This window comes from Balaenoptera musculus, chromosome 20 (assembly GCF_009873245.2).
Source record: "Balaenoptera musculus isolate JJ_BM4_2016_0621 chromosome 20, mBalMus1.pri.v3, whole genome shotgun sequence".
NCBI lineage: Eukaryota > Metazoa > Chordata > Mammalia > Artiodactyla > Balaenopteridae > Balaenoptera > Balaenoptera musculus.
Genome location: NC_045804.1, coordinates 31,121,071 through 31,147,705, shown reverse-complemented (window position 1 = coordinate 31,147,705; position 26,635 = coordinate 31,121,071). Strand labels below are relative to the sequence as shown.

The 26,635-nt window shown below is 46.3% G+C and overlaps 1 protein-coding gene across 3 annotated transcripts in view; it reads right to left on the bottom strand.

Annotated features, from left to right (window-relative positions):
* HLF (HLF transcription factor, PAR bZIP family member) overlaps nucleotides 1-26,635 on the bottom strand; it is a 52,533-nt gene that overhangs the window by 4,932 nt on the left and 20,966 nt on the right. For 2 of the 3 annotated variants that reach the window (XM_036836523.1, XM_036836524.1), the window contains exon 3: nucleotides 4,348-4,568. In XM_036836523.1, coding sequence (XP_036692418.1) covers nucleotides 4,348-4,568 — 221 coding nt within the window. Of the gene's footprint in view, nucleotides 1-3,128; nucleotides 3,917-4,347; nucleotides 4,569-26,635 lie in introns of those variants that run through there. The other variant, XM_036836525.1, reaches the window with a different exon arrangement.

Genomic DNA, 26,635 nt, shown 5'->3' with positions numbered 1-26,635 from the left:
CAAAGTGGTGGCTTTGGAAGGGGGATTGAAGGAGGGGGCCAAGGAGAGAGGTAGGATCTTTCACCTTTTATTTTATATCCTTCTGAACTACTAGAATATTCTATAATGGGCATGTATACTTTGGCAATTAAAAACAAATAAAGTTCCACCTGCCACTGATCAATATACTCATATTGGTGGCTAACATTTAAATAATTTACTCTAATTTCCTGTTTAACTGTTTTCTAGGCTGTCTTAGCCTGAGTGATGTTTAACTGTGGTCAACATGAAAGCAATCCCTCCTTTCCCCCCCATCACTGCTCCCTCTGCCAAAAAAGGGAAAACCTTCCTAGGAGGACTAAGAAATGTAAGTCTTCTTCCATTTATGGTGCCACCTGGTGGGTTTTGCAACCCCCTTTTTTCAACAACTTGCAACAGTAACTTCCTCAATCCTAGCAAAGCTAATACCTGCAGTTATGTGCCACCCAGAATAAGTGAGTGAGCCAGTTCTTCCCGTCCCCCAGGATTCCAAGAGGCATTTGGCACTGGAGGTCACATGGTTTGAGGCCAAGGCTGCGAGCAAAGTCCAAGGTCAGTGGTCTGCGCCATCCCTGCCATTTACCCTGAGCCAACACTTGCCCAGCACAAAGACAGGAAGTGTGAGACAGAAAGCATGTGCAGGCACCTTCTATCTGCCCTTCCCAAGCTAGTACTGTTCTCTTATTTATAAACCACTCCCAGCTTGCTACACATTTCATAATAATGTGTAACAAAGTGAAAAAGGTGATCTTCATAATAGCTAGTACCAGAATTCTTCTTAGAAAGGAGGTTGTCCTTTGGAAAATACCTGGATAATTAAGCTTGGGGCAGGATTTGTTGCTTTCCTTCAGAAAGGGCGCAGAGGAGCTGGAGGAAGGGGAGAGAGACTAGGGCGCTGGCCCAGAGAAGCTGGGAGGAGCTAAGAGAGCACAAGACTCCACAGGGGTGAGAGAGCCTAAGGCACGTTAACACCAATGAAACCTCCAGCTCTGATGGAAGTTGTCTGCGTTACTTTGTAAGCCCCAATTCCACCCCCTTGGTCAATCAGTGAATCTACCATACTCATCAGTGTTCCCAGGAGTGTAGTTTCCAAGATGATTTGAAAGAGGGGCTGGCTTAGGATGTATCAGAACCTGCACACAGGGGCCGGGGAGTGAAGGGGTACATGAGAACAAGGAGGAGCTGTGTGCGGCGGGCAGGAGGATGGGGAAGAGGTACCACCATAGGCCATGGACTTGGTGGTTTGTGACCGGGTCTTAAGGACCAGGGGAGTCACCAGCTGACCTCAGGGCAACCAATTTCTGAGCTCTTCTCACTTCTAAGGTGCTTTCATTTCCCAGCCTCACCTGTCCACATGTGCAGATGAGCCAGGAAAGGTGTGGAATGGGGACCACCTCAGGTGGGAGGGGAGCTGGGAATAGGAGTGGGGCAGAGGCTGCAGAAGGCAGGCATGATAGGAGGACCGTCCCAGACAAGGAAAACCAGCTTTCCCACCTTTGTCAGCACAGAAATGGGGGGCGGGGAGAGCAGGATATTGAGTTGGGGCTGATACATCGCCTGTACCCTTTCCCTCTATCTCCCAGGGGCAGATGCCATCTGGCTACGGAGGTACCTCTACCTGGCAAAGAACTCCTCAGTCCAGTCCCATCTTCTTGAGGGTCTGGTGTTTGATGCCACCTCTGCCCAGCAGGCGCCCCCTGACATGTCAACACTCCCTTTTTCTCACTTGGGGGCAGGAACAATGTCAGTAGCGGCTCACCTTGGAATCCCCAGGCCCTGACATAGGACTTGGCAGACACTAGCATTTGAAAAATATTTGTCAAGTGAATGAATGGATGTGTGAAAGACACCAAGGCGATTAAAGTGATTCTCAGCTAGGAATCAGTATGCCACCCCTTCATCCTCCTGGGGCTGTCCGCTAACCCAAATGAATGGCTCCAGAGAGAGAGTGCAGGCAGCGGCAGGGAGGGCCGCCTCACTCACTCGGTCTGCTCATCCAGGGCTGGAGGTCACCTGCCCCAGCTCAGTCCTCCTGCCACACGAGAAACATCCTACAGCTCTGCTTCTTGCTTCACCAGTGCTCTTGCTCTGGGGCCTGAGACTTTACTCACAACTGAAGGAATCCAGGGACACCTGGCAGGACAGTGTTCCTGCCTGCTCCCCTCACTGGCACGTGAGAAGGCCAGGCCCAGCCATGGTGGCAGTGACATGCATAATTCCAGCACAGACGTTTTTCATGTGGCCTCTTTGTTGCTGAGGTTACCAGGGTAATTAAGTAAGCTTGCTCTTTGCTTTAAATTTGTAAATTTGGAGACCATGTGCAGGTCTGGCTGGAAGTTGTATCTACTACTCAGCAACATCCCTTCAAACTTGCCTCCATTCAAGAGGAAATCCCTACTGAATGGGCTCCCCGGTTTAGTTTAAGAGGCAAGTTCCAAAATGCACACAGAATTGTATGGCTAAGAACACAAGATGAGGAAAAGCATGAGCTGAAAGAAGATGCCTAATCGCCCAGGACCTAATCCCACGGGGCCCTTTTCTTACCCCATCTTAGTCTAACCATCGATTCCCTGACTAGCTTCAATTTTCTGGCGTGTTTACTGTGCACTTTCCTCTTTTGATTCTCAGGGTGACAGCTATTGGTTTGTCACCCAAAGGCTCCCGATGTAGCTCCTGTCAGGGCCAACGTGCTTCAGTGACCTTTCTGGAAGCTAGCCGACTTGGGGACGAGGCTGGGCCTTACACTAACTAGCAGTGTTCACCTCTACCTTTCTGTGTCTCCATTTCCTCAGTGGTAAAATGATCACTTTGGTCTAATGAATCTCTGAGGTCCCTTTTAAAACCCGACATTTTATTTTGTAATAGATTTATTTATTTATTTATTTTTGGCTACATTGTGTCTTTGTTGCTGTGCCCCGGCTTTCTCTAGTTGCAGCGAGCGGGGGCTACTACTGTTCGTTGTGGTGAGATGGCTTCTCCTTGCGGTTGCTTCTCTTGTTGTGAAGCACAGGCTCTAGACATGTGGGCTTCAGTAGCTGTGGCACACAGGCTCAGTAGTTGTGGCTCGCGGGCTCCAGAGTGCAGGCTCAGTAGTTGTGGCGCATGGGCTTAGTTGCTCCGCGGCATGTAGGATCTTCCCGGACCAGGGCTCGAACCCGTGTCCTCTGCATTGGCTGGTGGATTCTTAACCACTGCACCACCAGGGAAGTCCCAAAACCCGGACATTTTATGATTCTGCATCACTGAAGGTAATCTGAGGTATTGGATGACAGCAGTGACTTAAATCTGCCGGGTACTTTTTCCTCCAGTGCTCTTTGTATATATGAAAAGCAGAAGTAAATGGTCTAAATCAGTTCCAGGACAATGTCCCAAACTCCCATTTTCCCAACAGGAGTGTCTCTTCGTGTGAACCATATTTAGGTTTCAGAAATGGTGGTCAGCAGTTAGAAAATTATGTCTGCTTCCAATGCCTTGAATGTATACAATCATATTTCTGTTGTCCATATGATTGGAAAGTAGCATAAACACAAAAAATTCTAAGCAATGGGTAATCAAAAATGGTTCTATTTTGGTATTAGTAGGCATGGCATAAGTTTAGAAAGAATTCTCTTCCTAAGGTATCATTAAATGTGTCAGATTAATTTTAAGTTGTATCTGATTTCCTAAGGTAAGGCTATTTTCCTTTATAAATAATGTGTGCCTTCAACACAGTAGAGAAAAACCAACCCCAAATTAACCTTTTGTTGAGATACTCAAGTGATCTTTACTTGAGACACAGAGTGAATATTACTTATAAATAGTGTCAGGAAACCCACCAGCTTCCTTAAAAGTCCCACCCTAGCATCCAAGGCTGGCAATGTGGAGAGAGGTCCTGTCTCTGGCTGTTACTCCCTGAGGCCTACAGAGAAATGGCAGCAGTTAATTAGTGTTAAATTCCCAAAGGGAAGGTAACCCTTGGAGACTATGAGGTCCAGATGCCCTTCCCAAATAATTTTTTTTCTCTTTTCAACCTTGAAAGATCCTGGTTTGATTTTATTAGGCTTTCATAGGTTTCCTTGCAGATAGTAATGGGTTTGCTTCCTTCATGGGCTGCAAAGCACTCCATTTTATTGCTTTTGCTTATATCTATGCATTATCAAGATATGAAAGGCGTAGTTCAGAAGACACCCAGAGAGGAAGCAACTTGCCTCGTCACATGCCAAGAAATGGGATCAGAAATCACAAGTCTTTGTTCACTAGCTTGTGTGATTTTCCTGGAGTCACCCTTTTAATCTGCCTCTTGATCCCACTCTCCACTTGCCCACAGCCTAATTACCAGTTCCAATTTACCTTCAGATCATCTGGGATGAAGACTTTGCGAGCTTTCTTAATCATGGGCTGTGGCTTCAGTTCTTCCTCAGAGAACTTGCGTTTGCGAGGGTCAAACATTTCCTGCCCGGGGATGCTGGAGAGGGCAAGGTCGGCCGGGTCTGGCTCATAGCCCACCGGGACCTGGATGGTGTCAGGGTCAATGGGGCTCGGAGTATTGCGGTTGGCTGGCAACAGCTGGCCTGGAACAACACAGGAGTTTTAATTCATGCACGCTCTATGGAGGCCCAGGAGACAGCTACTTGATGATGCTCAGGACGAGGGCAAGAGTCTTAAACTTACTTAAATGTGACTCTAACATCGTTCCTGAGGCACAGCGGGCTGAATGGCTTTACTCATGTCAGATCAGGGAAAACAAGGACCCACATACACATATTCACAAACTAAATTAAAAAATACATGCATTCATTCTGTCCTACAACATATTCATGAAGCGCCAACTATGTGTCAGGTACTCTCTTTTTTACCTTTAAGGTGTTTTCCAGGTGAGTCAGGGAATCAGACCAAAACTAGCCAGTGAGATATAGTGAAGGGATGAAAGGAAACCACACGTGCTTCCAGAGTGTGGGGGGAAAGGACGTAACCCGAAGCAGGTTAGGGAACACTCCGAGAGAAGATGCTTGGTATAGCGGCATCTTGAGACACACAGTAATTAGCAAAAAAGGTAATCCAGGGACAAATACAAGACAGAGGGTTGCATTTTTGAGGAACCACAAGTAGTCTTGGGTAGCTGTATCAGAACACAAGATGGAAAGGAGAGAGGCATAAATGCAAGAGATGTGGTCAAGGAAGGTGGGCAGTAGGGATGTTATAAAAGGCCTTGAATGTCACTGAGGGGTTCTGAGCACTGAAGTGATAAGCAGAGCTGAAGTGTGGAAAGAAGTGTGAGGAGTGAACTGAAGGGGGCAGGACTGGAGACAGGAGATGAGCTACCAGGCTGTGGTGCTAAACCATGTGTGCATTCAAGGAATATTGAGCAAAATGGAAAAGACGCAATGGAGATGATCTAACTTCCACTTGACAGTTCTGCAAACCAAACCACTGAAACGCACAAAGGTCCTCGAAAAAGGGTTGACTGCATTTCGGAATAACAGACTGCAGCGTTTATGTGGGGAGCTCTGAACCTCAACTTCTAGTTTCATTTGAATTTTACAATCACCCCTTTCACGCCCAGAGAATAAATGAGAGGATACAGCTCAGCTCGGTTTGGCCCATGTCCTCTTCTCCCTCACTGCTGAAGGCTGGACGCCATGTGGAGTATCCTGTAGGTGCCATTAGACACTACCCCGGGTTGAAGGGCAAAGCCATCGACTTGCTTTCTGGCTAACCTGTGAAACCAGGCTTGTCTGTTTTCCGGAAAGGCCTGGTGGGGAGCTTGCAGAATGAACGTTCTGGGGACCTTTTGGTCCCCACTCTGCTTTGAGCTCTCTTTGTATTCTGCTTGCCAAAGAGGAAGAGATGGGTCCCAAGGCATTGGCAGAGGATGGAGATTTCTCATTAGCCACGCTCAGTTCAGCTCCAGCTTCTAGAGGCTGCTGAGCTCTGCACTGGATGGTGTCAAGCTAGATTTGATCTTGTGCCTCTCGACATTGCCTCAGAAAATGGACCATATCTGAGTCAAACGGGTATTTTACTTTCCCTTTAGAAACTCTCTTTGAACTTAATAATAAAACTACCCAATGCCCTCTCAGTTCAACCACCACGCCCCATGCGTCACCCCCGCATCACATACACAGACCCACAGGTAGATACACCCTCTGCTCCCCTCTGGAAGCATCTCTTAATTAATATTTCCCAAATCTAATTGCTCAAAGTTACTTCAAGTTCTTCCCTAGTACTTCAGTATTCTGTTAATTATGTTGTATTTAAATCCCCTTTATTGATTTATACATGTTAAGGTTTACACACACACCCCGCCTCCTCTACCAGACCACATGGTCTTTCATGTTTTCTCTATTTTATCCCCACCCCACTCCTCACGGTGGTGCCTACTTCAGAGTTCTGCTTCTACAAAGAATACTCCTCATTTAATGGGGGCCCTCTGAGATGCTGGGCGCTGACATTCATTCATGAACATTCTAACAATAACACTTCACATTTAGGCAGAAGCTTTATCTGCATTCTTTCTCTCGAGCCCTTTCTTCCAATGGAAGTAGGTCAGCCCTACCTGCAGCACAGAGAAAACCTAACTGGACCACAGACGAGTCAATGGCTTTCAATAGCTTCCCCAGCATCACAGAGCAACCAGCAAAGGACATGAGAAACAGAGCTGGGTCTCTTTTCTCCCAAGATATCCTTGCATCATCTTGTTTGTCTATATTTTCTACTGTATTAACTCTGCTGGACTCATTTTTCCCCCTTTATTCCTAAATGTCCACAGTATCACTGAGTAACAGGGAGGAGGATCTTTATTATTTTGTCCTACCTTTTGTGGATTTGCAAATTTTTAATATAAGAATTTTCAAGTTAAGAATGCATCATTACATTAATTTTTTAAACTACCAAAGATGTTCATTGCAAAATTTCAACAAATGCAGAAATGTGTCTCCCTTGCCCCCAATCTACCTTGCTGCTCTTCCCAGAGGAGACCACCCTTAACTGCTTGGTGTGAACCTCTCAATCCTTGGTTTTTACATATAAATGGTTTAACCCAAATAGGATTATACTACCCACAGATATTAAATTACTTTTTCAATATACCAGTATACCATATGCAATTTCCCATGTTAGTACAAACAGAACTACGCTGTTCTTTTTAAAGGGTGAGTAGTATTCCGTAGCTTGGATATGTAACAATTTACTTAATCATTCCCCAACGGAAGGATTTTTAGGTATGTGAGTATTTTTATAGAAGGGATGTCTAGAAGTGAGACTGCTCATGCAAAAGACATGTATATTTTATATTTCTAAAAGCATTGCTAAATCTTATCTATTTATAGTTGCACCAACATTCCTACGAGTGCATTTTTGTACAATTAAATATTAATTTTTAAAATGTTGCCAATCTGATATATACAAATATCACTATTGTTGAATTTACATTTCCTTGTTACTAGTGAGACTGAGCATTTCACATATCTATTGGATCTGTTTCTTCTCCTGTATACCACCCTCTTCATATCTTTTGCTTCTTTTTAAAGGATTTTGTTGCTTATTCATTTGTAAGAATTCTTTATAGAAAGAACTCTTTATAGATGATGGATATAATCCTTTCATCTGTTTTATTTGTAGAAAATATTTTCTCCCAGACTGTTTGTTTTCTAACTTTGCTTATAGAGTTTTGCACTATTGACGAGATCTTACACTGTAATATGGTAATAATGTCTTAAAATTTTTTCCTTTATGGCTTCTAATTTCATAACTTCTCTATCCCCAAATTATATTATATGCATGCACGTATACAAGTATGTATGTATACATATACACGTGTGTACATACGTGTGTGTACATATATTACTCTATACTTTTCTCTAATACAACTATAATTAATTTATATTTTTAGGATTTTGAATCACCTAAGATTTATTTTTGTATAAAGTACATGCAAGGGGCTTTACACAGTATTCTCCAAGTGTCTTAATATAATGGTAAGTAAGGTTTGATATTTGATAGGGTAAGTTCTTCCCTCTTTATTGTTCTTTTTGTAAAATTTTATTCAGTATTCTTACACTCTTCTAGATGAATTTCAGGATATATTAAGTTATATTTAAAATTATTAATGGAATTTTTGAATGAAGATTGCATGAAAGCCATAGGTTAATTTAGGGACAACTGATACCTTTTAAATATTCAATATAACCTTAGTATACTCTCCAGTTTTATTTTTTGTTCTTTTTCTTATATCTTTAAGTTTCACAGTTTTCTCCACTTTAAACTTTCACATTTTTTGCTAAGTTTATCCCTTCAATGTTTTCTCATAGTTGTTGCTAGTGTAAATTTCCCTTGTTAGACTTACTAATTGGTTACTGCTGACATATAAGAAGCTGCTGGTTTTAAAATGCTGGGTTTATATCCAGCCACTTTACTCCCTTATCAGTTCTAATAGTTCTAACTTCTCTGAGTTTTCTAGGTAAATAACCTTTTCTGCCTCTAGAGACAGTTGTTGCCTCAGTGTTTATAATTCCTACCTAAAAAAACACCTCACTGCGCTGGCTGGGATCTGCAAGGCAATGGGTAAAAGGGATGAGACTGGAGGTCCCTGCTTGTCCCAGACTTTAATGAAAAAACTTTTAATGCTTCATATGCTTAAGGTCTATTATAGAATCCTAGCAGATAACATTTTGGCAAGCTAAGGCATTTCCAGCCCTTCCAGCCCTACTGCACTGAGAGTTGTTTTTTTTAAATCAGAAATCACATATTAAATTTCCTCAAATGACTTTTTTAGTATCTGTTGAGATGATCATGTGGTTTTTTCCTGTATTTGTTAAGTCTAAGCTTGGTATTTCTCCAAGGCTTTCTTTGAAATATCAGGGGTGGACAGGATCAACCCCACGGTGTAGACTCTGCAGTTTGCTGGAACATTGTTTTCTTCTTTTTAAAAGCATCTTAATGAAAGTCACTTCCAGGAGAGCCAAGGAGGATTTCTGGTGGAAAGGGTGGAACAAAGGGCTTAAATCTAGAAGATTAGAAGTTACCTTCAAACCCAAAATTGGCCTCCACTTTTGTCACAGAGTAGGCATGCCTAAACCTCCAAATAGCATAACTGAAGATAGGCTGTTTCTTATTCTTACATACTTAAAAAGAATTTAGCATCTCACGTTCAATTAGCTGATAAGCTAGAAGTCATCAATGAATGGATACAGCCACAATCTGTGTTCCGTGTCCCAATCTCAAGTTGATGGTTTATTTCTTTAGTTTATGGCTGCATCAAAGTAATAAACTGTAGCTACATTTACGACTTAACCGTCAAGACTAATTACAGCATCTCCAACCTTTCTGACGTGCTCCCCATTCAGGAAGTTAAACACAGCCGTACTGTCAGGACAGACACCATATCCTAGCGTTACCACTGACGAGCATCAGCCAGCTGATGAACATTATTCTCTATAAAGAATGCTGAGAAGAGAGAAAATGATTTGGTTTTGGCCAATGGTTTCTCTATTAGAACTGATGGGTGAAATTCCTTGTGATTCAGTTTGGTTCATGATCTTCCTCTCCTTCCCATAACCAGTCTGTGGTCTGTTTGCTTCTCACGACCTCTTTGACCCTAGAGAGTCATAATTTGAGTTTGAAATAGCACTTCTGACCCTCTTTGTACCAACTGCTTTCAGAAGAAAACCATCATCAGGGCTCCCTTCACAGCAAAACACCCTGCTTCCGAGAATCCTTACGTTACAGGGTGCCAATTAACTTAGAAGACTGCAGTTAACACTTGAGGGTATGTAAAGAGTTACCATACTAGGTACAGAGATTAAATAAAGGCCTCAAAAGTACACCCTAAGGATGCAGGCTTTCTGAACTCTGAGGCTGATTTAGCTAGTCTCTATTCCGATGGCAGGAACCTGGTAACTTGTCCAACAAGCACTCTGCAAAGGCAACAGTGTCCTAATGGCCAGAGGTCTCATCCCTCCCTCTACCCGTGTCCTGTTCCACGTGACTCTGCAGTTCCAGGCTGAGTCTATTTCCCCACCCCTTGAATCTGGGCTGGCCTTGTGACATGCATTGGCTGACAGAATGTGGCAGAAGTGACAGAGTGTCAGTTCTGAGGCTGGGCCTAAAGAGTTTTTGCATGTCCTGCTGCTTCTCTGCAGCACTTTCGTCACCACCATATACATGCTTGGTCTAGCCTCCTGGGGGGGGGTGAAGGGCACGTGGGGCAGGCCAGTCTAGGTCAGCCCAGATCACTTGTTCCTGAGATGTGCGAGTCCAGCCAAGATCAGCAGAGCTACCTGACCAACCCACAGCAATTTCAGACGAGTGAACAATAAACCCTCATTTGTGTATGCTACCAAGTATTTGTGAGTGTTTGGTAAACACTGTCATGGCAAGAGAGGACTGATCTACAAGCTGAGCTAGTATATTTGGGGACATGCTTATACAATAACATTAATATCACAGTAAGGTTTTAAAATGTACCGGGTAGTGGTTAAGCTGTGAAGTGAGTCAGACTTCGGTTTGATTTCTCATTCCGCCACCTATACGATATAAACTTGGGTGTTTGTGAATAAAGGACCAGAAAGAAATATTCCGTATTTCCTAGTAAGGTCTGTTGTGAGGACAGGAACTACTGGTGAATTTTTTTCCTTTGTTTAAACCTACCTCTTGGGCTTCCCTGGTGGCGCAGTGGTTGAGAATCTGCCTGCCAATGCAGGGGGCACGGGTTCGAGCCCTGGTCTGGGAAGATCCCACATGCCGCGGAGCAACTGGGCCCGTGAGCCACAACTACTGAGCCTGCGTGTCTGGAGCCTGTGCTCCGCAACGGGAGAGGCCGCGATAGTGAGAGACCCGCGCACCGCGATGAAGAGTGGCCCCCGCTCGCCGCAACTAGAGAAAGCCTTCACACAGAAACGAAGACCCAACACAGCCAAAAATAAATAAATAAATAAAATTTAAATACTGTCAAGAAAAGACCATTCAAACCCCCAGAAAGGAAGAAGAGGAGGAGAAAGAAAAGGCTTAACCAAAGATTATATTAGAAAGTGTCCTTCTCAACTCCAGCGGCTGGGAATCTGTCATAACCCTGAGACTTTTCAAGTGTCCTGAGCCTTACTCAGCTGATACACTGACTTCAAGGCAAAACCAAATCTCCCCCCACCACCTCTCTCTCTCTCTCTCCCTCCCTCTCTCTCTCTTTCTCCTCTCTTCTCTCTCTCTCTCTCTCTCTCTCTCACACACACACACACACACACACACACACACACACACTTCATTTGTGCCATATCCAGACAAGGTGCCCAGTAAGTGCCGTCTGTGATTGTGGAACAAATACACTGAAAGGTCCTCTATAAAGATTGCTTTGATCAAAGCAGCTCTTTTCCAACAACTCTCTCCACACAGTAACCGGCTGTCAACAGAAATATGGGTAAAGCACAGCACTGAGGAGCCAGCCCAATCCATTACGTGTGAACATTAGGAAGGGTCTGTCTGTTACCATTTACTGAGAGGGCGAATGAAGTGCAGCCCCGTGGGCTGGCAGACAAGCCTCCCCTGCCCGCTGAGTAACCACTGTTAGTCACAGTGACGAGTGGCCGGGAGGAGCACCCCCTCGCCAAGGCCCTGCCAGTGTATCACCTCACTTAATCCTCAAGATAGCTGTGTGAAGGTGGAATCATTAGTAACCCCATTTTCCAGACAGTTTAAGACATGCTCAGAAAGCTAAATGATTTGCCCAAGGTTGCCCAACTAGTAGATGAAACAGAATCTCACCTCCCGACTCTTCTGATTCTAAAGCCCAAGTTCTTAATCATGTAAATGCTTCAAAGGAAAGCAAGGGACTGTGTGCTTCTCAACTGAGAGTTCTGCATCAGGACCTGGGTCTCCTGGCCTCAAGTACAACGTTCCACTGACCCATCAGCCCGCCCCACATTTTATGGATGAGGGAGTGGAGGGTCAGAGGTGAAATCCGCCCCCAACACCCATACACAAAGTCATGCAGCCAGAAAGCTGGCGGGAGGTTGGTGGAGTTCAGTCTCCCATGGCCCACCGGGTTCCTGGGCAGCAGATGGTCCCCCAAGGGGGCAGGAATGCCTCCGGCTACGGACAAGAGCCCCAGGAACTTACGGGCAGCCAGCCACCCCATTTCCTTTCCGTCCCTTCCCTCCTCCACTACCTCCGTCCTCCTGAATGGTGAGCTCCTGCCAAGGGCACTCCTTCAATGACAAAACAACTAATGACCCTCAGGGCTAGGGCTCCTGTCAACACTACATCTCACTCAGGCATCTTTAAAGAGCTTCTGGATAGCCAGAGACCACGCCTCATTTATTCTGTTATGGGCTATGGCTGCAGAGGCCACGTCATGGGGGAGGCATGTTTCACGTCTATACCCTTGAATTATCAGTATGCCAATTAATACTGGGTCTGGGTTTGGGCAGAGACAGCTGGAACACTGTTCCAGGCTCCTGCTCCGGCCTTCGTCCCTCACTTTGACCCGTCCTGGGAGATGGCCCGGTTCATCAGAAAGCACAGACAGACTTGGACTCACGGTGCCTTTGCCCCCAAACAGCTCTGTGGCCTGGGGCCAGCCACTCCACCATGCAGAGCCCTGCTCCCTCCTCTGTCTGCTGGGGCCGGCTGGGATGGGCAGGATGTGGGGAGGCCACTCGGGGGCGGGGGTGTGGAGTCCACACATCCCTCCCTGAGCCCCCCAGCACACACCTCCCTCCAGCTGCAGCCCAAGAAAAGCCTGCTGGACGTCACCAAGTGTGACCCGTGTCCAGGACCAGCACGCTGCTCTGGGATTGTGCACCAGTACCCAAAATGGCCCTGACTTGACTTGGCAGAGGCTGCCTGATCTGGCAGAGGCTGGGACTGGATTAGCAAGGCCTCTCATTCCAAGGGTGTGGATCGGTGCATGTCTTGCCAGTGGAGTCAGCAAGAAACCTGCCTCCTTGAGGTGAACTTGAGAGGCGAGAGCAGAGCGGCTCAGAGCCACGCCCGCTGGCAGTCAGGGACATGGGGCAGATCAGTTCCATCCAGGGGTCAGGGCACTTGTGGGCCCCCTGGCCACCACGCCACTGTCCCCAAGACAGAGCAGCAGAGTCCCCTCCACCTGCTCTCCCAGGGACTGAGAGCCTCTCCCCACTGCTGTCACAGCACCTCCGTGTGCAGACAAGTAATAGGGTGGCCAGAAATGTACTCACAGTGCCAGAGACCAAAGCCTGCGTGAACTGGATTTCAGATCTTGCGACACTGACCCCCACCCCTGCCCCGCCACAGGTGCGTAGGGAGTGTCATAAACTGGAAACAAGGTGTGCTGTCCCTCCCCCCCACACACTCATGTCCCTGTGCCACTCCACCCCAAGTCATGGAACATGCATGGCTGGAGAAAAGCAGGCCTCCTGGCTTCCTCTGCACTTGTAGGAAACGCAGGTGGGTGAAGACCTGGGAAATGCAAGGTTGAGTCCCACCAACTGCCTGCTTGCCAGTCTTCAAATGCTCTGTGCAGCAGCCATCCCTTCTTTTTTATTTTATTTTTATTATTTATTTATTTTGGGCTGCACTGGCTTTTTGTTGCTATGTACAGGCTTCCTCTAGTTGTGGCGAGCGGGGGCTACTCTTCGTTGCGGTGCGTGGGCTTCTCATTGCGGTGGCTTCTCTTGTTGCGGAGCACGGACTCTAGGTGCGTGGGCTTCAGTAGTTGTGGCATATGGGCTCAGTAGTTGTGGCTCACAGGCTCTAGAGCTTAGACTCAGTAGTTGTGGTGCACGGGCTTAGTTGCTCCACGGCATGTGGGATCTTCCCGGACCAGGGCTCGAACCCGTGTCCCCTGCATTGGCAGGAGGATTCTTAACCACTGAGCCACCAGGGAAGTCCCCGCAGCCGTCTCTTCTGAGAGAGCAGAGGCCCAATCCTCCCGAGGCTGTAACAGTGACAGTGGCTATAATCCAGAATGGCCACTTCAAGCCCCTCTGCAACTCCACACGCTAGAGGATAAGCAACAAGAGACATCTGGAGAGGATAAAGTGGGGACTACAGTCCTAACCTCAGGCCCTCCTCAGAGCCCCCATGTGTGCACGGTGGTGATGTCAGCTTTCCAGGCAGGAGCAGAGGAGAAGCTCCTGCCTGCATTTACATGCTGCATCTGGACCTGGTTCAAGTGCAGGCTGAGTATCTACAGCCTCATCCCACCCTCCTGACAACCCTGCGAAGCACGTAGGGCCCATGGGCACATTTTACCTACGGAGAAATTGAGCCACTAAGCAATTTACTGAGGTCCCCCTAGGCTGGGGCTACCTTCTTATCAAGCAGAGAAACAAGCTCTCCATACCTGGAGGCTCTTTCCATCTTTAATGACAACATGCACCGCTGGAATCAGCACCACCTAGGTCCCTGGAGTCTCTTTAATTGTCTGAGTTGGTGAAAATGTGCAGGCCTAGTCATTTGAAACCCGCAGTTTTCAAAGTGCTGTCATGGTGAGTTATTAAACTGACTATTCTCCTTTGGGCCATGTGAGTTTTTTGTTTGGATTTAGAGGAGTGAAGCAGAGCATGAGGTAAGTGCAGGGCTTGCTGACGTCCACTGTGAACCCAGGAACTGACTGCAAACAAGTGGCCCACACTCTCCTGAGCAACACCCTTCCTCCTCTCTCAACCCCCCAACCAGTCCAAACAAACATAGGAAGAAAAACAGAATTGTTTTAAAGCCTGAGTTTCCGGATGAACATGAATAGGATTCAGGTGTGTCTGTGGTTCTGCGGCTGCTCAAGGAGATCCACAAAAATTCCTTCCTGTGCGAGTCTCCAAGTTGAGTACCCAAAAGTAAACAAGCTTTTCTAAAGCCTCCTGCCTTGGCGCCTGGCCAGTGCTCTCTGAAATTCTCTCACCCCAAAGTTCACAGAGAATCCTGCACTAGTCTGGGCGCTGCTGGTCATGGCCTCCTGCTCAGCGTCGTCTCAAAGCCAAACTCATCCTCCAAGCTCCCAGGGACCATCAGCCTGAGAACTGTCGTCTCCTTTCCGTCAGGCTCTGAACTTTAACCACACCCCTCTCATGCAGAAGGATCGGAATCCAGAGACCATGCCAGTTACGGGAACTGTGGGGGAGACTCCCTGGGCTTCGGTTTGACCACCCGTTATGTAATGGGACAAGAGTTTGGGATGACAGCAAAGGCTCATTCTAGCTCTTGCAATAAATTATCCTTAAGTTCAGTGAAGGTTTTCTGCTGTAGTTCAGATCCCTGTCACAGGCCAGGGCAGGCCATTCCTCTGAGGACCTGGACAAATTCAGTGCCTTCCTCACTGGCCTCTATGCCACCTGCAATCCTGTCCTGCACCACGACCACCAGGTTCCTCTTCCTGGAACATCTCTACCATGATCAAAGGCAGCAGTGGCCTCCCACTGCCTCCCAGTCCAAGCTCTCCATCTGGAGGTCAAGGACATCCTCACTCCCACCTCTGTTCTCTGCTCCAGGCACACTGGTCAGCCTTGTGTCCTGGACATTCTCGCTTCTCATCCTCTCTGCCTCTACCTGTCGCACCATCCCTCAAGGCCTAAGTCAAGTCCTCCTCCCGCTGACTGTCCCAGTGTTGGTGACAACTTCCAACTTCCCTCACATTTAATATCTATATCCTCTTGCACTTAAGCATATGCTGGCCTGGAAGTTTTATCAGGTTAAGTGACTCTACAGCTTTTAAGCAATTATCTATTCTCAAACTAGACTGGAAATCTTTTCAGGCAAAGCCCTTGCCGATGCCTCACATAGAAGATGATTAACAAAGGCTTGTTGATTAAAACACTGATTTGTTTAACAAACATATATTGAGACATACTATGGACTAAGCTCTGGAAATATATAAATAAAACCCACGCCTGGGAGCATACAGTCTGGACGTGGAAATAGGTAAGCTAACAGGTGTTCATAGTACAGGTGCTAAGTGCTATGGGAGGGCTTTGCCCAGGGAACCAAAGGGTGGAGTCCAAAGGTGCATCACTAATCCAGATCCTTGGAGGGAGTGCAGGGGCATCAGGAAATGCTTCTCAGAGGGAGCTGGTATCTTGGTGGATTCTTGAAATTGGCCAGAAAGTAAAGAGATAAGGGGTAATCAAGGCAGAGGAACAGAATCTGTGAAGGCATAAAGATGTGACAGAACTCATGGGCCAGGCAGGGAACTGAAAGCAGTTGGTAGTTGGAGCTCAGAGGGCAAGGAGAGGGGTAGGAAGAGTTGAGACCAGACAGAGAGGGGCCCTTGATGGTCAGATCTTATCCTCAAGGGAATGGTGAGCAATCGAGGAAATAACGCTGTGGCAACCAAGAGGAGAAGGCATCAGAGGGGAGACAGGAAATGGTGAGAGGTTCGCCCACATCAATGGCAGAGGACCAGGTAGGTTTAAGGGTTATTAATGAGGTGGGATCAATATACATCTCAGTCAAGTCCATATAGGGGAGAGAGAAGGAGAGAGCAAGATTCACTTTCAGGTTTCTAGCTTGGACAGCCAGAAAGGAGGTGGTAAAATTCACTGAGATACGGAATACAGTGTCCTGAGCACATTCAGAGGAGAAGGCAGCATCTGATTGTGGATCCATCAAGTCCAAGGCACCTCTGGGCTACAGATATAAAGATGCTAAAGGACGTGGATCTCAGCTTTAAACATGAGTCCAGGCTGCAGGAGAGCAATCCTAACTAGAGATACAGATTTCATAGCCTTGAGATTCCCCCAGGAGAGAATACAGAGCAAGAAGAAAACCAAAGACAAGGCCTTGGGGGACCAGGGACATCTTAGAGACGGGTAGATGAAGAGGACTCCGTGGACAGCACTTTAGAGGAGCCAGAAAGGCAGGAGGTAAACTAATCCTTGGATAGGCTGGTGCAGTGGGACTGACCGAGGAAGGGTTCTCCTAGCTATGTTATCAACCCCTCACAGGCAGTCCCTGCGCCGCCAAACCAGGGAGCTGTATCAACTCCACTGAACAGAGGAGAAGCAATCAACCAGCTTGGGTAACTTGCCCAAGGTCAAACAGCTAGTGAGTTGGAAGAGCCTACGTTCAAACCAGGGCCAGCTCCAAAGCCCTAACCATCCTTTCTACACTTCCACTGCCACCCGCACGTGCCCACCCACAAAAGTAATGCCACAGGCTGGTAGCCAACAATCCCCTTCAAGCAGCCCACACCTAGACCCCACCTGTGGCAGGAATCCTGGGGCTCTGACATGGTCCTCAGGACGTTCCTGTCTGCTCTGCCTTCTCTGGGGGAGATCTCTGTGAGGGGTGTTGAGCGACCCAGCCTATTACGTTGTTGGCCTGTGACATCTTTTTCTACTCTTGGTCTAGAGAGAGTGTATGTTGTGGGGTGGAGGGCAGGGGCTATGGAGAGAGAGGGAGGGTGATAGATTAAAATGCCTGTAGACACCCCTTCCAGCCTACGACAGAGAGGTCTGTAACGCAGGCTGTGTATATAACACGGAATAGGGATGTTCTCTTCCTCTTCCTTTATTAGTTAACGATAATTCTGAAAGGTTACTAAATAACTATTGCTAGGCAACAGAAGCTGCGGTGGGGGTGAGGGGTGGCGTTACGCTAAGTCAGGGATCTGGATTCTTGGGGGGAAAATCAACTTAATTCCACAGAGTCAGCTGGTAACTAAACACAGTGGATTCTGTGCCCCCCAGTGTCTCATCCGGGGTGAGGTGAGCACTGCCAGCCTCTGCAGCAGCTGCCAGGCACTCTGCTTCCTGTAGGTACTCATCGGTCTTGTTATCGCCTGACCGGCATATACATTTGTGATGAGGTATCACGGGAGGAATTCTATTTTAAAGAAGTGACAGCTCGGTCTCAGTCATCTGGGCAGAGGAAAAGGGAAGACTAAAGAGCAACATATACAGTTTCCAGTGATCTATAATCTGAATCAACATTCAACGAGCATGCGTCATGCGTCTGATTTTACATCCAGATGCAAGCCAAGACTTGGGAAAAGGCGTACACGCAGGTTTTCTCAAATAACTTCAAGTCCCACACAAGGGGAAAATGGCCCAACAGCCACTGATTTTGACAAGGAATATAAATGGAGGGGCTTACTGAGTGCAGTTCTTACCACCACCATGTTGGTGCGGGATAAAGGGAGCCGCAGGTAAATTTTCATACATATTTATAAGCCCGCAGTAAGTCAGCCCATAGTCATGCGGTTCCCTTACATATGCTAGAATAATATTCTAAACCAGACAATTTCTTAGAAATGTGTTGTTTTGGAAAAATTGGAATTTTCCAGCTTGTACTAAGATTAGCCAAGCTAAACCCATCTGGCTCCTGCCTCATGTAGAGAAATCTGTATGGGGCAGAAATCTGCCTTTCTATTCCACAGGCACAGGTGAGGTCTGTGTGCCTCTTAGGTAAATAGAAACGAGACACTAAGTCATTATCAAACACTTGTGCGGGTTCCTTAGTGTTGCGGCACACCTTCTTCTTTAGCTTCAGGCCGGGGCCCGTCAGGACCATGCATGATACATGAGACGGGAAGGCCCAGCATAGCCTGCAAGCTTTCTGTGGATCCAGAGTGTCCCAGCACCTCTAAGATCCTTTGTCATTCCAGTGCGCACCAGCCCCCTGTCCCCTTCCTCCCCCTTCCCACCCCACCCCCCCCATCCCAATCGGCTCAGATTTCCTAATACAAACTTAACGGAAGGCAGTTCTTACCTAAACATGGAAGTGAGATAAAGAGACCAACTGAAAAGAAATGTGGGCAAACGACAAACGGGAAGGTGCAGGGGTGTTTCCTCAAAACGGCAAAGACAGACTTGCTGTTAGATTGAATGATGGTCTTCGGGTTGGTGGGAGGAGTGAAGGCGTGACACAGCTTCCTAATGCCACAGAGCAAGGGACACGGTCCTTGGTAGCAGCTCAGTGGACAGAGACACAGAAGAGGATGGCAAGGCACGGCCTCAAGGGGAGGAATGAAACAGGCTGTGAAGGAGGAATCATTCCCCAAGATGGAGAATGCTTACAATAGGTTCTCTGGAAAAGAGATGTCATTTTTCTCTCTCTCCAGCTACTGAGGCTAACTAAGCAAGAGAAAGGAGACACTGTTACTTCCCAAAGCTGGCCAGCTGCGTACCAGCCCAGGAGCTCTTCATACTGAAATCAGAGAACAAGGTACTGACTTTAATATCCACAAACTCTACCTCTTCTAATAGCATCTGAAGCCACACGGAAAGGAATTAAACTATTATTTCTTAAAAGTCTTTAAAGGAGAAATGACTTATGAACAAATAATTACAGAATAGTGAGAAAAGTATCAAACTGTACCTAGGTGTTACTTCTCTGGCTCTTGTAGCTTTAATCCTACTCTTATAAATAACAGATTCATTTAATTTTATGTCTGTCTAAATAAAGATCTCTAGTTTAACAAGAACTTCAGAGGAAATGGGTAGCTCTATTCCCCAGCTGGCCACAGTAAGGGAAATCTTGCTGTTTGGGTCTGAAAGGGCATAACCAAGACATCATCATTTAGGAGAACGGCTCCTAACTTTACCCCCTCTATCTAAGGCCATAGCTCCCAACCCTGGTTATGGACCAGATTCACCTGTGGATCTAAAAAAATAAAGATGCTCAGCACCCCTCCCACCTCAATCAGAAGCTCTGAAAATGGGGCCTGGGGCTCTGTATTTTTGTTTTGTTTTACTTATTTATATTTTTAATGAAAGGAGAAATAGCCTTCTCACACACTTTTGGTGGGAGTATGAACTAGTACAATTCTTTTAGAGCCTACATACTTTGATCCAACAGTTCCACATCTAGGGATTTAAACTTTAGATATGCTGAATGTACGGAGAATGGCAACCAAGGATGAAAACAAGCTAAAGGTACTTGTTAAATAAATTATGGCATATCCAGGCAATGGGATTCCATGCAGCTGATAGATCTATATGTACTAGTATGAAAAGATATCCAAAAGATATTAAGTAAAAAAGGCAAGTTGCACATTATGTATAGTATATATGCACTATGTATAGTATATAGTCTATGTATAGTGTGTGCATATACATATATTTCCATACTTCTGTGCACACACAATCAATCTCTATATAAATATATGTACAAATATATTTATACACACACTCACATATGCTTATAAACACAAAGGAAATGTCTGGATGAGTATCCAAGGAACTGTTGACTGTTAAATCTAGGAATGGGATATAGGAACTCAAGCTGTACACCTGCACAGTTCTGACTTTATTTTACAATGGTCATATATTACTTTGTAATTAAATATTTTTAAATAACTTTTCCCAGAATCTCCACTGGTGATTCTCGAGTGAGGCCAAGGTTGAGAACCAATGGTCTGGAGGAAATAGCCCCTGTGGAGGTAAGTAGCTGGTACACTGAAGCTTGTAAAACCCACCACCTATACAGTCCGAGGATTCACACCATGTCATATCTCTGATTTGCCAGAAGGTGGTGCCACAGAGGCAATCACTCAGCTCTTCAGCCAAAACTTCAAAACCAATTTTTCATTAACTCAAGTCCTTTTGCTACTCTAGGGATGCTTTTACTTATGCCTACAGCATTCTTTGCTGCTGCTGCTTCCATAAAGGGAGATTTATACACATTTATGCCATATGCATTTTTTCATAGAAATCCATGGGTCATTCAATATATTCAAATACAATGCTTGGGAGGTATTTTCCTGAAAGGAGTTGGCACTGCTTGCTCAGAACTCCCCCTCCTCCTCCACACTGTTCCCCTGTTGTCTTTGTTCTGGTTTACTCATCTCCTATCTTATTCCAGAGTCAATTCCACAAAGGCAGGTGGCAGTCAGCCATGTGGGGCATTTGTCCTTCTCAATCTGTCCACACCTTTGGCCCAGAACAGGCAGTGTGGGGCATAGGGCAGCCCAGGGCAAGTACCATGAGTTCTCCTGCCCTCCCACTAACTGATTTTCTGGAAGTGGGTGTGTTGCCACAGCAACTGTCAAATCACATCTGTTATGCCGCCTATAACCTCCCAACTTCTTTAAACTTGCCATGTTTGAGACACGTGGCTCGGCTGACCTGGCAGTGCAGAGCCCGGGTCCCTCACCATGCAGCAAGGTTTCCCTTCTCTGGGTAGGAGGGAGTTAGCCCCTCTGTGGGTTAACCACCCTATACATTCTTTTTATTCTCCTTTTTCCCCCTCATTTTTTTTTATTCCAGTCCCATGTCCCTTAACACTATGATCTGAATTAATTCTTGAGCATATTTAAGGGAAATTAACTTAATATCAGACAAGAAAAATTCAATGAGTCACTTAAATGTATCCTTCTTATTGAACAATTTGTGCTTATTCTTCAATACACAATTCAAAGATCATCTCTGATCTTCCCCCTGCACCCCATTCACAGCTGACCTCTCTTGCCTTCACCTTGTACATACCCTTAACACTTTATTCGCAATTATTTATCTATCTCTTTGCAATTCATAAACTGCTCAAGTTCAAGGGATGGACTCTTCCTTATCTCTGAATTCCCAACACCTAGTTCAGTGCCTGGTAAATAGCTGGCCCTCAGTAAATGTCAGGTAAGGAAAAGGATAAACGCACTCAAAACAAATGTCCATTTGCTGTGGTTCAACATTAATTTTTATCATGTTATTAAATAACAGGGATAATGATGTGATGAACAGGTTATCAGACTTGAAAGTAAGATCCAAATAACACGCAAATCCTTTTTAAGAAGGAGAATACAGAAAGTTCATTCCTGAGACTTTTATACCATCCTCTTTTTCATTCTTGTTTTTCAGATGCAAGAAGTGCATGGAGAGGGAGGCCTCTCCATAGAGTGAAGAAGCAACGAAGCCCCTAAGAAGGAAGCTGCCACGTTCCTGGAGTCTTCACCAGGCAGCCTGACATCTGGTCCACACTCAAGGAAAAGAGGCCACGTCCTCACATGGAGATCTATTTCTGCATCCGAACTGCTGATGCTTCACTTGTACAACTTGCCTTACACACAGGAAGGGGAAGGGAACTAATATTTACCAAGTGCCGGCTGCATGCTCTGTGCTGCTTCACATACACAGCTCTCAAGAGCACACGTCCCCCATGTTTTGAATCTGCAAGGAGCTCTCAGCAAGCACATCTCTGAGAAGCACGTGAAGGCGAACACTCCTTCCATCCGGCTGACGGCAAAGTGCAGAGCTGCCGCCCAGCACATCCACACAGCCATGCGTGCTTCTGTATGTGGGCTTCTCAGGGCGGCTGAAGGGGGGGATCTCTGCGTGGAAGACTGAGATTCTCCGGACTGATGGGTCTCACTATTGTACCAGGGCAGATCCGCAAAGGATGGGCACCACGAGGATGATTCCTGCTCTCTGCCTTACACGGACTGTGCCGTGGGCTTGGCACCAAGGCATGACATGTTCCCAATACCCCTCTAGACTGTCCCTGACTCTTTCTGGATGGCTGTGTTTATCATTTCACAGAGTTTCACTTTTAAGAAATTGGAAGGCACTGTGGATTTGAGAGTCACACCAAAGCACAGAATCCATTTTTAAATTAAACCCTTCATGATTTAAAAGTAAAGCCTGTGCTCTGAAAGCTGGCCTCTCCAGGCCCTGGCTGCGGAGACCTCAGGGCCGCCACAGACAATGCATTTGACTGGCCTGGTTTTGTTGCTTCTTTCGTCTGCATCCCCTCCACACCCAGGTTCCCAGTACACCTAAGACACTGTGTTGTGCCATCCACACGGGGGTTCTGAGGTCCCAGGAGTTCTCCACCTTCCATGGAGCAAAGTGCCTCCTACGGAGAAGCAGGAGAGGTAGCGGCTCAGCACATGGATGCTAGTGCCAGACCGTGGGGCTGCACGTACCAGCCCTGCTGTCTACTAACTGGGCTCCCGTCAGCATTTACTCGGTTCTCTGGGTCTTGGTTCTCTCATCTGTGAAAGGACCATAATAATAGTACCTACCTAGTACTAAAAATAGCAGTGCCCAGGGTTTGTTTTGAGATTTAATGATATAATACATGTACTTAGCCTAGTGCCCAGACTACAGTAAACACTAGAGAAGGGTTAGCTATTATCACGCTGTTTCTTTTCACCCATCTGTTTGATGGAAGCTCTGTGTTCAGAGAAAAACTAGTGCACACTGTAGATTGCCTGATTCGCAGGATTTCACCAACCAGGAGAGAAGGCACAATGGTGACCACTCCGGCTGCCACCCGTAACGGGCATCCCTATGACACCGCAGTCCTTGGAGTGAGCCAGTGTCACAGCTCACTACCTGTCTTCAGGGTGCACCATGCCCTTCTTTGAATGTTGGTTGTGTGGATTTGTCTGTTTTTCTTCAGCACAGAGGGAAGAAGATGGCTCTGGTGCGGTCTCTCCTGGGGTTAAGGGATACTCCTTTTATATTCCAAAGGGAAACACCCAGAAACTCTGTGCCAAAGAGGCGCCTGCCTATCCTCTGACAAAGTCTAACCAAAAGGAATGCAGCGTTCTGATGCACCAGCCTGGCCTTCTTTTCTAACTAGACTAAAACCAGGCTTATTTATTAATACAACAGACCCAAAGAGCCAGGAGGGATTCACATCTGAGAAAGCAGATTTGGAGTTATTTCTGTTCTGCCTTATGAGTTCACACATGGCTTTTTTAAAAAATTTCCCCAAGACCCCAACTTGATCTATAATGTTTAAATTCATAGATGACTATATAAATTTATATATGAACATATATGGTAAATATGCCAAGTTGTTAATTCTGGATAATGGAGGAAGGGTGCTTGCTATGTATTTTTAAAAATATTTTAAATCTTTCTCAAAATAATTTTTCAAATGCCTCAGTTATTTGAATAATTTTCTGCACTGTTCCTTCCAGAGACCTTTGCAACCTCACCCTGATAGGAGGGAGGTTATTTTCCCCAACGTTCTACTAAATTGAGACACAGCAAACTGAACATGCACACGTGGGAAGGGTCGAGCATCTCCAGGTGTTGCTAGAAGCTTCACACTGTATTCCCTGGTGTGGGCACAGAACATGTTGGGGGCTTAGAATGAATTCTGCTCAGGGACTGCTGAGGACGTCACAAGTCCAGCCACCCACCTATTCTAACTCTTGACCTGCTGCTGTGGGGGCAGTGAGCCAGAAGGGCAGCCTCCTGCCACCCCTCAGTGGGGGTCTGCAGCTGCTCCTGGTGTGGACCTCGGAAGCCCCTCTCCTCTCCAGCAGGGCTGTGTCTGTTTTAGTGACCCCAACCACTGGCAGGTAAGGGCAGAAGCACCACTCCATAAACCAGTCAAATCCTATGCTCAAGGAAGTTACATCCTCACACGCCACCCAGAGAGGCCTCCTCCGCATCTATTAACCAAAGAAATATAAGTTGGTGTTTTTTAAAAAAAAGTGACATCCCTCTCCACTCCTCCCTTCCCCCAGCCCAACATGGGACTTCTTATTTGCTCAGTTAAAATTCCAATTAAGAGGGGACTTCCCTGGCAGTCCAGTGGTTAAGACTCCACACTTAACACTTCCACTGCAGGGGGTCTGGGTTCGATCCGTGGTCGGGGAACTAAGATCCCGCATGCCACGTGGAGTGGCCAAAAAATAATAATAAAATAAAATATTACGAATTCCATGTTTAAAAAAATTCCAATTAAGAACCTGTTAGATGGGCTTCCCTGGTGGCGCAGTGGTTAAGAATCTGCCTGCCAATGCAGGGGACACGGGTTTGAGCCCTGGTCCGGGAAGATCCCACATGCCGCAGAGCAACTAAGCCCGTGAGCCACAACTACTGAGCCCGTGTGCCACAACTACTGAAGCCTGTGCACCTAGAGCCCATGCTCTGCAATAAGAGAAGCCACCGCGATGAGAAGCCCGTGCACCACAACCAAGAGCAGCCCCCGTTCTCCGCAACTAGAGAAAGCCCGCATGCAGCAACGAAGACCCAATGAAGCCAAAAATAAATAAATAAAATAAATAAATTTACAAAAAGAAAAAACTGTTCGATGAGTTTCAAGAACTCTTACAGGTGATCTGGGAATACTGTAGAGTCTGGAGCTGCTGACTTCCAGTTGTGTCTGTCACTGAAGATGGAAAGTCAGGGGTGAGTATCCACCTTTATTTGTGATCTCTCATCTGAAAACACTTCATCCTTGGCTATTTAACAACCAATCAAAAAATAGCAAAATGTTCACATGGAAGAGCAGCTCACCGAAGCCTTGTGGTGAGCCCTGGCCGTGTCACTGCCCACAGGGTTCTGTCTGCATGTCCCTTCCTCCAAGACCACCCTGACTCAGTTCTGCCGCAAAGGAGCTCATCACACTCTCGTGACCTTTTGCAAAGACTCGCCATGTTGAACTGAATTCTGCCAGCATCACTGAAGATATTAAAGTGAGCACAAGTGCTCTTGTAAAACCATTTATAATGAAAGTAATGTCTTTGTTATTTCAATCATTGAACAAATGTTTACTGAGTAAACACTTACACCAACTACAGTGTAAAGCATGGGCTTAGGTGCCCGAGAGAAAACCCTTTCCTGTGCCTCTGAGACACTCGCAAGCCGAGTGCAGAGTCCACAGAAGTGCTTTGGGGAAAACTGGGTTCAACACACCTCTACCCATTTTATGCAAAACTCTCACAGGATTCAAGTACCCACACTGGCACGAGAATAGGCCAAACTCAGGCCCAACCACTTAACCTACTGATTGTCAAAGCAGTCCCGATACAGTCAATTCTGAGTGATAAGTGTCCTGCCATTATAACACACTAAGAAAAGCACTGCACATTGCTTCAGTTAATTATGACATGAAATTACATTCCCTGAACACCTCCCCAAGCGAGGGCAGAGGGTTAAAGCCTCGAGGTGCTGTCTTGCTGGGTGGCAGATGGCAACTAGCCAGAGGTTACACATTCACCACGGCCCATGCAGAAAGCAGATGGCCCACGCAACAGACCTGCCGCTGACTGCAGACCAGACCATCCCAGTCATCCGCCAGATCTTCTGTCCATCAAAAAGGAAAATGTGACTAAAAAATACCTGTCTCTCTTATAAGGGGAAGGGAAACAAAGCTTCAAATAAACTTCTGAACTTCAACCATTTCTCGATGCTTTCAGGAGAACTCTTTGAAACTGCAGGGTGACTTTCATCTCTCCAATAAACCTTATCTGACCTCTCCTGAAATGACTAATGTGATTGCAACGGTTTTACTCTGTGAAGTAGCACTCTTTCCACCCTGCACTGAGCTGAGGCATCTACCCACCATATGAGAACTTGGCATTATTTTTAAAGCTAATTACTTGCAGGTGGAATGTGTTTCTGCCCCCTCCCTTCTGCAGAGTAAGCAAAGGCTTCACCAGGTGACTGGCAGGAGACTGCATCCTGGTCCCCAAGGTTCTGGGCACCCTTCTCAGTGAGAGGGGGCTTCCCACGGGTGGCCTGTCCTATGAAGCAGCAGGTGGCATATGCATCTTGTGGGAAAAAGTTTCTTTAAATCTTGATTAGCTGTTGCTTGGCTGCATGGGACCGACGGCAAAAGCAACATCCCAAAGTGGTCAACACCAGAATCAGAATAAGCTTTGGCACTTGGGAAATCCCCATGGAATTTATGGGTTGGCGTGATGGGGAAGGAAGAGTTTATTTTCAACTTTTTTGTTGCAGGAGGGATCTATTTCATTGAGAAAAGTCAGTATTATTCC